Source organism: Saccopteryx leptura, chromosome 3 (genome assembly GCF_036850995.1).
Source record: "Saccopteryx leptura isolate mSacLep1 chromosome 3, mSacLep1_pri_phased_curated, whole genome shotgun sequence".
Classification (NCBI taxonomy): Eukaryota; Metazoa; Chordata; class Mammalia; order Chiroptera; family Emballonuridae; genus Saccopteryx; species Saccopteryx leptura.
In genome coordinates, this window is record NC_089505.1 from 125,541,762 (window position 1) to 125,558,563 (window position 16,802).

The 16,802-nt window shown below is 38.7% G+C and overlaps 1 protein-coding gene across 2 annotated transcripts in view; it reads right to left on the reverse strand.

Annotated features, from left to right (window-relative positions):
* EPS15 (epidermal growth factor receptor pathway substrate 15) overlaps window positions 1-16,802 on the reverse strand; it is a 138,647-nt gene that overhangs the window by 89,834 nt on the left and 32,011 nt on the right. For both annotated transcript variants that reach the window (XM_066376253.1, XM_066376252.1), the window contains exons 5-8: window positions 13,508-13,603; window positions 10,878-10,943; window positions 9,040-9,165; window positions 6,068-6,127 (exon numbers count right to left, since the gene is read on the reverse strand). In XM_066376253.1, the coding sequence (XP_066232350.1) occupies window positions 6,068-6,127; window positions 9,040-9,165; window positions 10,878-10,943; window positions 13,508-13,603 (348 nt within the window). The remainder of the gene's footprint in view (window positions 1-6,067; window positions 6,128-9,039; window positions 9,166-10,877; window positions 10,944-13,507; window positions 13,604-16,802) is intronic.

Consider the following 16,802-nt stretch of genomic DNA (forward strand, 5'->3'; position numbering starts at 1 on the left):
CACATTAAATTTAAAAAAAACAAAAAAACAAAGCAATTATTAGGAAGATATCTTGAGTAGCAAAAACTTATCAACACACACCCTTCAACTAAAGTTCTTGCAATACCAAAAGCAAACAAACTAGAAAAAAAATATTTACAAAGAAAGAGTCAGCCTGACCAGGCGGTGGCGCAGTGGATAGAGCATCAGACTGGGATGCAGAGGACCCAGGTTCAAGACCCCGAGGTCGCCAGCTTGAGCGCGGGCTCATCTGGTTTGAGCAAAAGCTCACCAGTTTGGACCCAAGGTCGCTGGCTCGAGCAAGGGGTTACTCAGTCTACTGAAGGCCCGCGGTCAAGGCACATATGAGAAAGCAATCAATGAACAACTAAGGTATCCCAACGAAAAACTAATGATTGATGCTTCTCATCTCTCTCCATTCCTGTCTGTCTGTTCCTATCTATCCCTCTCTCTGACTGTCTCTGAAAAGAAAAAAAAAAAAGAAAGAATTAATCTCCTGTCTGACCAAGCAGCAGCACAGAGGATAGAGTGTCAGGGTGGGATGTGGAAGACCCAGGTTCGAAACCCCGAGGTCGCCAGCTTGAGCAAGTGTTCACTTGGTTTAAGCAAGGCTCACCAGCTTGTAGCACCCCCATCATTTGGTCTGCTGTAGCCCCCCCCCCCCCCAGTCAAGGCACATATAAGAAAACAATCAATGAACAGTTAAGGTGCCGCAAAATGGCAAAATTTACCAAATTTATTCATTTCCCCTTTGGCTCAGCAATCACACATCTGGAAATCAATCCTCTGATTTACCTGCCTACATAGGAAATGCTGTATAAAAATGATTAATTACAGAATTTCTTGTATTGGTACATAAGTGCTCATCAACAAGACTGGTTTAAAAAATTATGGTACATGCATACAATGAAATACTATGAAACAAAAAAAGGGGGGGGACATTTTGTATCTTAACTGTGGTGGTACCTTCAACTGTCAAAACTCATCAAATGATATACTTAAATGCAGTTAATTGTATATAAAGTAGTCTTCAATCAAGTTGACCAGGAACAGAAAATCATCGAGTTCTCTGTATGAAATGATATCCAAGATACACTGTTCAACATGAAAAAAGTACAGTGTTGAACAGACAGTGTGTATACTGAGTTATCTTCTAGGATAAGGGGTAGTAATTATTCCTATTTGTTTATATGATATTTGCATTAAGAAATTCTAAAAGGATAAAGAAGAAACTTTAAAAAGTGCTTCACAATGAAGTAGGTGTCAATGGAACAGTTGAGGGCAACGATGAGATATTTTTCCCACTGAATATCTTCTTCGACTGAACTATGAGAATGCATTACTTATTAAAATTATTTTTAATTATTAAATACATAAAGCACTTGTACAGAGTGAGACAACCTACATATAGACTGTACCAGGTTATCCCTTCCACCCTGAATTCAAGTCACCTTCAAAACATGAAAATTTTCCGTTAACAATCTTCAAGCATATGAAATTACTCAAAGCAACTTGGAACCTTCAGAAAGATTCCATTAGCAACTGGAAGAATGCTTTAGTATTTCTTCCTAATTTTTTTCTTCCATTAAAAATGACAATTCCCCCCCAAAGTAGTTTGCTTCTGAGTTTTGTGTGGCTTTCAAATCAATACTTACTGAGCATCTAATATGATCCATGATTTCTGTGATTACTAATATCCTTTTAAATATTTTTTTTTATTATTTATCGATTTTTTTAGAGAGAGAGGAGTGAGAGAGAGAGAGAGAGACAGAGAGAGAGAGAAGGGGGAGGAGCAGGAAGCATCAACTCCCATATGTGCCTTGACCAGGCAAGCCCAGGGTTTGGAACCGGCGACCTCAGTGTTCCAGGTCGACGCTTTATCCCACTGCGCCACCACAGGTCAGGCCTACTAATATCCTTTTAAAAATAAAGAAACTGAGGCTAAGAGATGCTAAGTAACTTGTCCAACATATTTTAAAAAGTGATAAGAGTGCCTGACCAGGCAGTGGCGCAGTGGATAGAGAGTCGGACTGGGATGCGGAAGGACCCAGGTTCGAGACTCCGGGGTTGCCAGCTTGAGCGCGGGCTCATCTGGCTTGAACAAAAAAGAAAAGCTCACTAGCATGGACCCAAGGTCACTGGCTCGAGCAGGGGTTACTCAGTCTGCTGAAGGCCCGTGGTCAAGGCACATATGAGAAAGCAATCAATGAACAACTATGGTGTCGCAATGAAAAACTGATGATTGATGCTTCTCATCTCTCTCCATTCCTGTCTGTCCCTATCTATCCCTCTATCTGACTCTCTCTGTCCCTGTAAAAAAAAAAAAAAAGTGATAGAGTAAGGTTCAAACCAAGATCTAACTACAAAGCTTTTTTCCAGATTTGATCAGCTTTAATGGGAGTACCCATGTAATTTTACAATACTGTGCTCTCTTCTACAAGCAATAAAACTAACCTTGAACCCACTGGTACCCAAATTGTAGCAGATATCAGAACTACCCAGACAAGTTGTTAAAGCACAGATTTCTGGGCCCCACTTTTAAAATACTAGAATCAGTAAGTCTGCAGTTGAGCTGGAGAATTTGCATTTCCAGGAAGTTCTGAAGCGATGCTGATACTTTTTATCTAGAGACCACATTTAACCATTTGATCCAAATCAACAATTCTCCTCTCCCCATTCACTAGTCAACTAGAATTCAACTTCAGTTTTAGAAACGTACAAACTGTCTACCTCGAAAAGAATGAAACTCCAGAAAGAAAACAAACTGGCTAGCACATATTTTCAACCAAATCCACAATATATGTGATATTATCAGATTGACACTGAGCTGAAAGAAGTAACTAACATGCATATTAAAGGTCAGCATTCCTCTTGCTGCAGATGGGAGTCATTTCCTGGAAGAGTGAACACCAGAAGCAAAAACAGCAATGTCAGCCATCTGCTGCCAATAGACAACACATTTTTTGAAATTAAAAAAAAAAAAAATACTGTATTAATTTCATGTTGCCTTGAAAATAGTTTGCTTGATAAAACTTAAGTCAATTTTTCTACCAAATAAAACAGAAGAAGTAAACACTATACTGCTGGGTTGTGACTTTGTTTTCTTATAACACTGTACCTTTATCCTAATCAAAGTCTGCCATCAAAAAAGTACAGCATCGAAACAAATACAGCAACTAAATCAAATGGTGCAGCGTACTCACACACACACAAAATATCTGGCTGGCAACTAGTTTTTAAACTCAAATGTAGTATTAGCAAATGCATTTATACAGCTTGAGATAGACACTTAAATAAGAAGCATTTAGAATATCTTTTTGATAATTTCAACGTAAAAATATTAAAAATAAACCTAAGCTTATGCCAAGACAGCAAAGAAATGGACAAAGAGAAACTGAAACATAATAAAATCGATATAGTGGGAGTTACAGTAGTCTAAAATACTCTGTTGGCATATCCAAAGAAAATACATAAAAATAGGTCATACAGCAACAAAGAAAACCTTACCAAAGATTTTTTTGTTGATTTTAGAGAAGGAGATAGAAACAGCGATTTGTTGTTCTACTTATTTATGCATTAACTGCTTGATTCTTATATGTGCCCTGACCAGTGATCAAACCTGCAACCTTGGTATATCAAGACAATGCTCCAACTCACTGAGCCATGGGAACAGATTTAAGTACAGACTTGTGTGTGTGTGTGTGTGAGAGAGAGAGAGAGAGAGAGAGAGAGAGAGAGAGAGAACGTGAAAGGAACTGACAGGAAGGGAGAGAGATGAGAAGCATCAATTCTTTGTTGTGGCAACTTAGTTGTTCATTGATTGCTTTCTCATACATGCCTTGATGGGGGTGGGGGGGGTGGCTACAGCAGAGCAAGTGACCCCTTGCTCCAGCTAGTGACCTTGGGCTTCAAGCCAGCAACCTACAGGCTCAAACCAGAGACCATGGGGTCATGTCTCTGATCCCATGCTCAAGCCAGCGACCCCGTGCTCAAGCTGGTGAGCCTATACTCAAGTCAGATAAACTCACACTCAAGCAGTGACCTCGGGATTTCAAACCTGGGTCCTTTGCATCCCAGTCCGATGCTCTAACCCACTGCACCACCGCCTGGTCAGGCTAAGTAGAGACTTAATTTAAAAACCACATTCTCGCCTGACCAGGCAGTGGTGCAGTGGATAGAGCATCGGACTGGGACGCAGAAGACCCAGGTTCAAGACCCGAGGTCACCAGCTTGAGCGCAGGTTCATCTGGTTCGAACAAGGCTCACCAGCTTGAGCCCAAGGTCGCTGGCTCCAGCAAGGAGTCATTCGGTCTGCTGTAGCCCCCCGGTCAAGGCACATATGAGAAAACAATCAATGAACAACTAAGGTGCGCCTCAACAAAGAACTGATGCTTCTCATCTCTCTCCCTTCCTGTCTGTCTGTCCTTTTGTCTGACTATGTCACACATAAAAAAAGCCCCGCATTCTCAAGTCATCATCTAATCAGATAAAAGTATATACAAAGGGAACAAAGACCAAACAAACAAGCTTAAATACTTTGAAAGTAGAATACATTACTAAACAGATAATCAAAGAAAACAAAAATTTATCTGAAAAATAGTGAAAAGAAGAATATTTTGTCCCAATATCTATAGAATCCAGCTAAACCTGCATTCAGGGGGGAAAAAGGTCCTTTAAAATGCTTTAAATATTAAAGATAAAATAATAAAGGGACTCAGTTATCATCTTGGAAGGCAGCTATGCTCACCACTATACCACCAACGCGTTATCATCTTTAGGAATATTTTTGTTCACGTATCTCAAAGCTCACCAGCCTGAACCAAGAGGTCTCTGGCTTGAGCAAGGGGACACGGGCACGGACCGGTCAAGGCACTTATAAGAAGCTCAATGCACAACTAAAGTGAAAGCAACTACAAATTGATGCTGAAAATGTTGATGCTCTTCTCTCTCTTAAAAAAATTAAAGAAAAAAAATTTAAACAGAGTAATTTTCAAATAAGCGATTAAAAGGGAGATTAGATTCCCTGGCTGGACAGCCCGGATGGTTAGAGCATCACCCCAAAATGCAGAGGTTGCAGGTTTGCTCCCCGGTCAGGGCACACACAGGAACAGCTCAATCTTCCTGTCCCTGTGTCTCTGTCTCTCTCTTCCTGTCTCTTTAAAATCAATGAAATAAACATTAAAGGGGGGAGTATTAGAGATTTATCATTCATGAGTACACAGCAGAATCAGAATTTTATGTAACCTTCAAGGAAGAGATGATTACAACTTTAATGAAACTATCCAATTACTAAGAATAATATGTCTTCAGATAAGATGTCAAAGTTTCTAAGCATACATAAATGAAGCAAAACAAAGTGTTATTCATGTTTCCCTTCAATGACATTAATGTGAAAATTGTGGGAGTATAGATGAAGTAAAATTCCACAGCAGAAGCAGGTAACAGAGCTGCCTTGCCAAGTTGAGATATAAAAGATACTGCTACTCAGTATCTTTACAGTGCATTATCCAAAGTGCATTATGTATATCTGCAAGTACCTTAAAGTCAAATAAAATGAAGATAGTAAACACATACATTTTCTATTATCCATTTGTTTAAAAATATTTATTGATTACCTACAAATTCTAGGTAAAAATATTCATACCTACAACCTTTGGGAAATAAATTTTCCTATAAGGATGAACTAAAAGGGGCATTTTTCTTTTTGTTGTTGTTGTTGTTGTTGTTTTGGGGGTTTTTTTGGTATTTTTCTGAAGTTGGAAACAGGGAGGCAGTCAGACAGACTCCCGCATGCGCCCGACTGGGATCCACCCAGCATGCCCACCAGGGGGCGATGCTCTGCCCATCTGGGGCGTTGCTCTGCTGCAACCAGAGCCACTCTAGTGCCTGAGGCAGAGGCCATAGAGCCATCCTCAGTGCCCAGGCCAATTCTGTTCCAATGGAGCCTTGGCTGTGGGAAGGAAAGAGAGAGACAGAGAGGAAGGAGAGGGGGAGGGGTAGAGAAGCAGATGGGCGCTGGAGAAAAGTATTAAGATATTTAAAATTTTAAGAGTATTAGGCTACTTACAACTGCAAACTCATCTCTGTCAAGCATTCCATCATGGTCAATATCACTCAACTCCCAAACCTTAAAGAGAAAAGAATTGAGAAAGATAATGTTCTTTCATTTCATGTGCTACATGTAAACACCATATACATAAGTAGGAGTAAAAGTTCTACCTAAATTTATTTTTTCTGAGAAATTTCAATTATGATGAAATTTTATTACAATGCTATGCTATATTAACATTATTGTAAAAAGAATTCACTTGAGTATTTTTAAATAGAAATTCCTTTACAAATTTTTAAAAAATATTTTCTTCCTCTCAAGTCATAAAAAAATTATGTATACAGTACTTAAATAACTACAAAGCTTTTTCATAAACATCATCTCAGTTAATTTATGCAACAGTTCCATGTGTTACTTTATCAACCCTGTTTTAGACATGAAGCTATATGACTTATCTAGGATTATGCAATTATTATTAAGTAAATCAGTTTTCTCTTGGCAGAGGTGCAGTGGGTAGAGTGTCAGCCTGGGATACTGCGGACCCAGGTTCGAAACCCCGAGGTCGCCAGCTTGAGCACGGGCTCATCCAGCTTGAGCCCAGGGTCACTGATTTGAGCATGAGATCATAGACAAGACCCTACAGTTGCTGGATTGAGCAAGGGGTCACTGGCTCAGTTGGAGCCTCCCCTGTCAAGGCACATATAAGAAAGCAACCAATGAACAACTAAGGTGCCAGAACTATGAGCTGATGTTTCTCATCAATCTCTCCCTTCCTGTCTGTCTACATGTCTGTGTCTCTCTCTCATTAAAAAATAAATAAATAAAATTTCAATGTGAAGACTTCCAACTAAGTCCATTATTGTTTTCCCTACATTACAGAATGTCTAATGAAACTAAAAGAAATACACAAAGAAAAAATAAAATCTAAAAGGCCCTGGTCAATTTGGTCTAAATCTAGAATAAATTCCATAGTTTTAGACCCACTATAGAACTCTTATATGTTGAATCCTTGAGAAGAACACATTTAAACAATCAACAAAGTCTCACTTGGGGCAGAAAGAGAAAGTGAGCCAATGAGAGAGAGGAGTGGCAATAAGCAAGAGCCTGGTCATTAAACACCTTGAAAGGAGTTTGAACTTTAACCTGAATGCAATCGGAAACAACTAAGAGGGTTAGCTTTACATAAAAAAAATAATAATAATAACAGGATTACATTTATAGTTTAGAAATCTCACACTGAACCACACAGTGGAGAAATGATTATTGAGAAAAAATACTAGAAAACAACTTTTAAATTAATATTTATTGAACCCCGGCCAGGTAGCTCAGTTGCTTAGAGTATCATCTCGATACACACCAAGGTTACGGGTTTGACTCCAGTCAGGCCACATACAAGCATCAACCAATAAATGCATAAATAAGTGGAACAAAAGATAGGTGTTTTTCTTGCTCTTTATCCCTTTCTCTCTCACTGAAATCAGTAAATAAGATTTTAAGCAGTATTTATGGAGCACCTAACCTATGCAACAATGATCCAGTAGTAGCTCTGTGGGTGGAGGGGTGGAGCAGTTATCTTCATCATCGGCCTGGCAATCAGTGCTCCAAGACTATGTACCAAACACTGCTAAGTACTTTACATACAATATCACATTTAATCCTTACCACCCTGTAAACTGTGAATCATACTCTTAAAGATTAAAAAACTGACACATGCTTTTCTTATGATTTGCCCAAGGTCACACAGCTAAGAAGTGGTACAGCCAGGATTTGACCCTGCAGAGTCTGATAAAAGTAAGAAATTACAAAAAGGACCAGAGATTTAATGAGGGTAGGTAAGGTATGAAACATAAAGAGTGGTAGAGAAAAATCACTAGGGAAACAGTACAAGAGTGGCTGGCAGTAGGAAAGCCCAGCTGAAGTTAGTGATCATGAAATTATGATGTTATCAATCTTTATAGACTTTCTCAGTAGTCCATATGCAACCACAGAGAAGGTAGATACTTAGCTTCATGCAAAGCTGTATTTTCACCATGCAACCAAGTTAGAAAACATGATAAAGGAAACTAAGGATACTGACAATCCAAGTTGCATTAGGAAAAAACATATTCAAAAGATGGGGGCCTGACCAGGCAGTGGTGCAGTGGATAGAGCATCAGCCTGAGACACTGAGGACCCAGGTTCAAAACCCCGAGGTTGTCAGCTTGAGTGTGGGCTCATTCAGCTTGAGCATGGGCTCACTAGCTTGAGTGCAGGGTCACTGGCTTGAGCATGGGATCACAGACATGATCCTATGGTCGCTGGCTTGAGCCCAAGGTCACTGGCTTGAGTAAGGGGTCAGTGGTTCAGCTGGAGCCCCCAGTCAAGGCACATGTGAGAAAGCAATCAATGAACAACTAAAGTGATGCCACTATGAGCTGATGCTTCTCATCTCTCTCCCTTCCTATCTATCCCTATCTGTCTCTCTCTCTCTCTCTCTCTCACACACACACATTAAAAAAAAAAAATGTGGAAGGTAAAGGAGTCTGATATGTAAAGATCTTGATGAAGTCAAAGAAGCAGTTTTGCAAGTATCTAGGAAAGATATCTACAAAAACAGAAAATCCTATTTTAGAGAGAATTTATGATTTCAGAGATGAAACTATTCCTTATGACAAGTCTCCATGACACAGCCATGGAATAAGTGGTAGAAGTAAATTATTAAGGTTCTCTGGAAAACAAGTCAAGGAATTGAGACGTCCGAGTATATAACACAAAGAAGAATGAACTCACTTACAGGTCTTATAGATACAGCTAATTTCAAACACTCATATTTTAGAGAGAATAACCAAATAAAGAAATAAATTGGCAAAGATTTTATATACTAAGTCAGAACACAAAAATTCTATAACACAACTTCAAAATAAGAGCTACACATTTTTTAACAAAGTGCTCCTGGTAGACACAAAATTAAAATATGTAAAAATTACATTTAGAATTTAATTATAACTTACTCTTCCAAGAATATCCACAGGTAACTTAGAGTTGAGCAACACTGGTTTCACTTTTTCACCAGACAGAAATCCATTTACTGGGCTTAAACTATCAAAAATTGCATCGTATTTGGCCTTATCTTCAGACTATAAGATAAAAAAGAAAGTTAAAACAATGGTGAAAAGGATTTAATGTAGTTATAAAAATCAAGCCCTCAAAGAACAGACATTTTTTCAAACTCATCATGTAAAAAACATTTTTCACTTTTATCAAAATATATTGCCATAAATAATTTCAGTTCCTCCACCCAAGAGTTCAGTTTCCCTTCCATTCCTGTTGTAGCTGAAACACTATCTTTACTTTTCTATTAGGTTAGAATCAAAAGATTTCAATGATAGAAGAGCTTTGAGAAGAGCAATTAGTCCAACCCTCTCACTTAAACAGATCCACAGCACGGAGTTACTCTTATAAAAACACACAGCTGCCGTGGCCGGTTGGCTCAGTGGTAGAGCGTCGGCCTGGCGTGCAGGAGTCCGGGTTCAACTCCCAGACAGGGCACACAGGAGAAGCGCCCATCTGCTTCTTCACCCCTCCCCCTCTCCTTCCTCTCTGTCTCTCTCTTCCCCTCCCACAGACAAGGCTCCAATGGAGCAAAGATGGCCCAGGTGCTGAGGATGGCTCCATGGCCTCTGCCTCAGGCGCTAGAATGGCTCTAGTCGCAACAGAGCAAAGCCCCAGATGGGCAGAGCATCACCCCCTGGTGGCATGCCAGGTGGATCCCGGTCGGGCACATGCAGTAGTCTGTCTGACTGCCTCCCTGTTTCCAACTTCAGAAAAATACCAAAAAAAAAAAAAAAATTACTGTTTATGATTTGCCCAGTCAAATCCAAACCCTTACACTTTTTAAAATTAGTTAAGAGCACACAAGCATACAAAGACAAACAAACTGAAATAGCTTTCTGACAAAATGGTATTCATTTAGTGAAGGTAATTTGATCCGCTATATTCTAAAAGTATTTTAAAATTACACTTTTTAAAATCTGATAAGATAGCTATAACCAGTGTAATATCTCCAAATATCTATAAAGCAATATACCCATTTCAGAAAAAGATTTCATAATTGTTTCATAGCTATAAAAAGAGCAGTACCTATTTAACTAGAATTTACAAGCAAGACATAATCAGTAGGTAAAATATTCATCAAATATTTTAGTTAACACAGGATTACAACATCACTATTTTTAGTTTACTCTATAACAGAAATGAGATTAAGCCAATATTAATTTTCACAAAATGATTGACAGTGCTATAGATCCCACCAAAAATTTCTAGAATCAATATTTCCCAAACAGTAAAAAATGAAAGTCTAATGTGGATTGCAATATATTTTGAAAGTAGAGAGAGAAGATAATGTGGAAGAAAAGCAGGGGCAAGCAGAGAAGGCTTAAAAGTTTACTAACGGCCCAGGCCGACTGGCTCAGCAGTATAGCATGCGCCCAGTGTGTGGAAGTCCAGGGTTCAATTTCCCGTTAGGGCACACAGGAGAAGCGCCCATCTGCTTCTCCACCCCTCCCCCTCTCCTTCCTCTCTGTCTCTCTTTTTCTCTCCTGCAAGCAAGGCTCCATTGGAGCAAAGTTGGCCCAGGCGCTGAGGATGCTCCACGGCCTCTGCATCTGGCGCTAGAATAACTCTGGTCGCAAAGAAGCAACGCCCCCGATGGGTAGAGCATTGCCCCCTGGTGGGCATGCTGGGTGGATCCCGGTCGGGCACATGCAAGAGTCTGTCTGACTGCCTCCCCGCTTCTAACTTTGGAAAAATACAAAAAAAAAAGTATATACAACAAAAAAAGTTTACTTACTTTCACGGACCATGGGAGCTCAGCTGCAGAGGTTCCACTGATTAGCAAGGGACTACTGGTATCATGCTAAAAAGGAAAATATAGCACAAGAAGGGCTGAAATCAATAAACAATAAAGAAGAGGTCTTTAGATTAAAATACATGCATACAAAATGTTGGATCTCAATGAACACACGACACTCTATTTTACATTCATTCTATTAGATCATCTAAGTATTAATACAAATGAAACAAAAACTGAGTTAGCTGAGTTTGCTGCATGAATAAATGATTGTAGCACACAAAATAAACTGAATAGAAGAAACCTATTAACAACTGAGATCAAGATAAAGATATCCGAATATAACAAAAATATTTACTGCCCTGTTAACTGATGACTCCCTTCCAACGCTCTTTAAGAAAAACCAACTGGGACAAGAACTGAACTTAAGATTTATAAATTACTAGTACATGTACCTATCAACAGCATGCCCAAGTAATTAGGTTTATCTGCCTGTAAAAACAGATAAATACATTGTAAGAAATTTTATAACAGTATAGTTAATAAATCCTTAAATTATCCCTCTGGCTCTGTGGCTCCAAGCCTAAACTTAAAAGTGAAGAAATTCTCAAAACTATAGTTAAATTCATAATATTCAGACCAAATACTTTTAGAATACTAAATTTAAAAACAAGCAGGAAGCGCCATGAAACTTCTGAAAAAAAGAGAGGCTTAGCCCTATCAGACATAAAAATAAATGATCAAATATGATCATTAAAACAATATGAGATCGGCATATAGATAGATCGGCATATAGATAAACAGAGAAATCAGTGAACAGAAACACCCAGAAAAAAAAATACATATGGGAATTTAGCAAATGATTGAGATGGCATTTCAAATCAGTAAGGCAAAGATAATTATCAATAAACCACATCAGATCTCTACAGTAGCCATCTTTAAAAAACATACATTTGAATCCATACTCATACCTTACATCAGGAACTAACATAAATGTGAAAAAAGAAATCACAAAAAAACTTTAATCCTAATAATTCATTTACATAAAAATCAATGACCTTGTTTATAGAAAAATGTCACTATAAACAAAGTCAAAAGAGAAATAACAAACTGGGAAAAAAATATTAGCAACTCATATAGACAAAGAGCTGTTCTCCTAATATATAAAGGACCCTCTAGAATTCAATGAGAAAGACTAAAACCCATGAAACATAAGTAAGGGCTCTAAACAGATATTTCACATAAAGGCAATGTAAATGGATGATAAGCATGAGAAAAACTATTCAACCTTATTCCATAAAACTGAAAAGACAAATCAAAGCTATAGGTACAGTCCATTTGTCACCTATCAAAATGACAAGGATCCAAAGATTTGATAACAGTATGCTAGCAAAAATGCACTCAACCAATTGCCGGTGGGAACGTGAACTAGTATAATCACTAAAGAAGACACGTTGCTGGCCTGACCTGTGGTGGTGCAGTGGATAAAGCATTGACCTGGAAGTGCTGAGGTCGCCGGTTCAAAACCCTGGGCTTGCCTGGTCAAGGCACATATGGGAGTTGATGCTTCCAACTCCTCCCCCCTTCTCTCTCTCTGTCTCTCCTCTCTCTCTTTCCCTCTGTCTCTCCCTCTCCTCTCTAAAATGAAAAAAAAAAAAAAAAAAAAAAAGACACGTTGCTTTTGTATGTGAAAATTACAAAATCACACTTTTGAAAAAGAAATTCCATTGCTGAGACTTTACATATATAAATACATCTCTACACATGCAAAATGAGATATATTCAAAGTTATTATTTATTGCAGCATTTTTAAAAAATAAAAGATTAGAAACAAGCTAAATGCCTATCAATAGGAAGTTTAAAAAATTGTGAATAAAAGCAAGGAAATAGAATGCAGCTATAAAAAAGAACAGGAAAGTTTTTATGTAATCACATGTAAAAATCTCCAAAACATATTAAGTTATAAAAATAAGGTATACAATCATATGTATAATATGCTGCAATTAATAGAAAATGAAAAAATAGGTATTATTCCTTTATATACATGCATAACTCTGGAAGGACACACAAGAAACTAATAATAGTAGTAGCCATTATGAAAGAAAAAGAGCTGGGTGACAGAATTTGGGGGAAATTTTCTTAATACAGTAATTTAAAAAATATAATTTAGCCCTGGCCATTTGGCTCAGTCATAGAATGTCGGCCTGGTGTGTGGATGTCCCGGTTCCATTCCTAGTCAGGGCCACACAAGAGAGATGCCCAGCTGCTTCTCCATCCCTCTCTCTTCTCTTCTCTGCTCTTCTCTTTCTCTGTATCTCTTTCTCCATCCCTCTCTCCTCTCCTCTCTTCTCTGTCTCTCTCTTTCTCTCTCTCTCTTCTCCTCCCCTCCTGTAGTCATGGCTCAATTAGATTGAGTTGGCCCTGGTTCTGAGGATGGCTCTGTGGCCTCCGCCGCAGGTGCTAAAAATGGTTGCAATGGAACAAGAGCCCCCTAGATGGGCAGAGCATCACCCCCTAGTGGGCTTGTCAGGTGGATCCCAGTCTGGGCACATGCAGGAGTCTGTCTCTGCCTCCTCTACTCTTACTAAAAAAATAAATAAATACAATTTAAGTTTAGAAGCATTTCTTACAAATCTTGGTGGAGGAACAGCCAGGTTCAAGCTACTCAGTGAAACCTCCAATCCATTCTGGGCACACGCCACAAGACGCAAAGCAACAAAGAATTCCTGAGGAAGAAAAGTAAGACTGTAAGATCATTCTCTACCCATCCATCCATCCATCCATCCATCCACAGACATCCTTATAATCTGAAAATACAAAACAATTCAGTTACTTCAAGGCTTTTATGTAGCAACAAACAGACATTTGCTTGAATAACACTTGCTTTAAAATTGAGAAAAGATCTATGTACAAAGATGTTCCCAACATTATAAATAGCAAAAAAAAATTGTTAATATAAATATGAAAATCTTTAAATGGTGATACATACAGACAGTGGAAATTAAACAAAATTAATAATCATGCTTCAAAGAATATTTAATGGTGTTAAGAAATCTTTTATCAGTCAACCAATGAATACATAAGTGGAAAAATAAATCGATGTTTTTCTCTCTCCCCTCTTCTCTCTCTCTCAAAATCAGTAAAATCATAATAAAAGAAATATATTTTTTTATCATTTAAGTATGGAAAAATGTTATGAAAAAAAAAGCCTAGAAGAAAATTATACATAAATGTTATAAAAAGTCACCTCTGGATTTAAGATTATAAATTTTGAAACTGGATCAGGTACTGTGACTCACTCATTGCTGTGCCAGAAGAGTGACAGAATAACTTTGCACCTAAAAACAATTCTAGAACTGCTGGACTTCAAAACACTTGTCAATCTCCCCTAAAGGTCCTTGGATTTTTGGCATATGAAGTCTTGGTCCAAAATTTAATAAACAAATGCAAAGATACTGAAGCAACTGGTTTTCAACTGTTTTCAGTTAAAGCCAGGTCTGGAAATAGACAAAGCAAAAGAGTTCACTCCAGTTCTGTAACTTACAACTTGTCAATATTCTCTAGTACAGTTACTGCTAAAATCAATCCTTCACTACTTTCCTCACACCTGTTCTCACCTACACCCTTCTCAACCACCTCCTAACCTATTCTTAGAAACTTGCAGGTTGTCTGCTGTCTACGATGCCTTGCCTTCACTCATACATTTCTTGAAAAAATGTTATTGGCCCTGGCCGGTTGGCTCAGCGGTAGAGCGTCGGCCTAGTGTGCGGAGGACCTGGGTTCAATTCCCGGCCAGGGCACACAGGAGAAGCGCCCATTTGCTTCTCCACCCCTCCGCCGCGCTTTCCTCTCTGTCTCTCTCTTCCCCTCCTGCAGCCAAGGCTCCATTGGAGCAAAGATGGCCCGGGCGCTGGGGATGGCTCTGTGGCCTCTGCCTCAGGCACTAGAGTGGCTCTGGTCGCAATATGGCGACGCCCAGGATGGGCAGAGCATCGCCCCCCCTGGTGGGCAGAGCGTCGCCCCATGGTGGGCGTGCCGGGTGGATCCCGGTCAGGTGCATGCGGGAGTCTGTCTGACTGTCTCTCCCTGTTTCCAGCTTCAGAAAAAAAAAAAAAATGTTATTTCAAGATCTCCCTTTCTTTTTATTCATTCCACAAGCGTCTATGTAATCTGACTTCAACTCCCACCACTAGATAGAGAAACTACTATGTCACAAATAACATCCTCACTACCAAATGCTCTTTTTTAAAGAAAAGCTTCCTGCTACTGTTCTTTCAGCAACCTGGAAAGCATGCTCTTCCCTGAAGCTGTCTTCCCCCCCCAACATAGCTTCATTAAGCTCTCCCAGTGTTCCTCTGAACTTTCAAGTCTCTGCTGTTGAAGTCAACCTTTAAATCCTCCAACCTTTAAATGCTGGTATTCTAGGTATTCCAACATTTAACCTTCTTTCTCTTGTCTACATGAGATTTAATTATTCTTAGGTAAACTGGTCCACTCCCAAAGTATAAATGGGCTCTGAATGAAATAGTCCTGAAATAAATTCTAATTCTGCTACTTCAAGTGTGAGGCCAGGGGCAAGTAAAATATAAGGGAGGACTAACAGCTACTTTGTAATGTATTATGAAAGCACTACTATCATTTTTGGCACATAGAAACTCATTACACGTAGGTTTCTTTCCTTTCTTTCTTTCATATGTTAATTCAAAAATCTATTCCTCCAATGCAAACATCAAATTTTAACTGTAGATCCATAAATCCAGCCACCTAGATGTAACAAAGACAACTTAAACTCAACATCCAAAGTCCAGGAACATCAGAGAAGAATTTATTAATTGGTAGACTCATTTATTAACTGATTTGAGTAGCAGTACTCAACCAATGTGTCAGCATGTAGCAAGCTTTGAAGCCAATCCTGCAGAACTCTGAAACTCATTCCCAACAAGCAGAATGTCAAGGCACACTGATGGTGTTCAATACCCATAACCGATTCCACGTATTTCTGGTCTAGAGTTTACATTTTTTGGTTTATATGTCAGAGGTAAGACCTGGAATAGAACACTCAGGTTTGATTAGCCAAGAATGTCCTTTCAAATATTTAAGACAATACTATCTTAATACTTAGCTAATAAAATCTGTATTTATTTATAAACCCGGTACATGTAAGAAATTTAATTAATAAGATACGAAGAGCAAACTATCTCTAATTGACTGGGGAAAAAAACACCATGCTATTATTTGATATGTCCTCCAAAATTCTTATGTTCAAATCCTAACCCTTAAAGATGATGAATAGGAGATGGGGACTTTGGAAGGTGCTTGCCATCAGAGGGAAGCCTCACTGGTGGGATTAGTACGTTATAAAAGAGGATCCAGCCTGACCTGTGGTGATGCAGTGGTTAAAGCGTGGACCTGGAATGCTGAGGTCACTGGTTCAAAACCCTGGGCTTGCCTGGTCAAGGCACATATGGGAGTTAAAGCTTCCTGCTCTTCCCCCTCCCCTCATAAATGAATAAATAAAATCTTTATAAAAATAAGAGGATCCAGAGCGAGCACCTTCTGGCATGTGTGGATACAAGTCTTCAATCAGGAAAAGAGCCGTGACCTGACCATGTTGGCACACTGATCTCAGAATTCCAGCTTCTAAAACTATAGTAATAAATTTCTGTTTATAAGCCATCCAATGTATGGTGTTTTGGTATAGCAGCCCTAACAGACTAAGACACTCCAGGAGAAAAATGTCACCAAACTAACACAAACCTGTGGAGACTAGTTACTTTAATGCTTAGTACTTAGAAATATTTTCATTGTTATGGCACTTGCCCTTGCAAAACCCTAATGTTGGTAAAAAGCAACTCTTAGTTTAAAAATACAAAAAATTGCCAGCTATTTTTATTCTGAATCACTCAAAAATACTTTCACATGAAT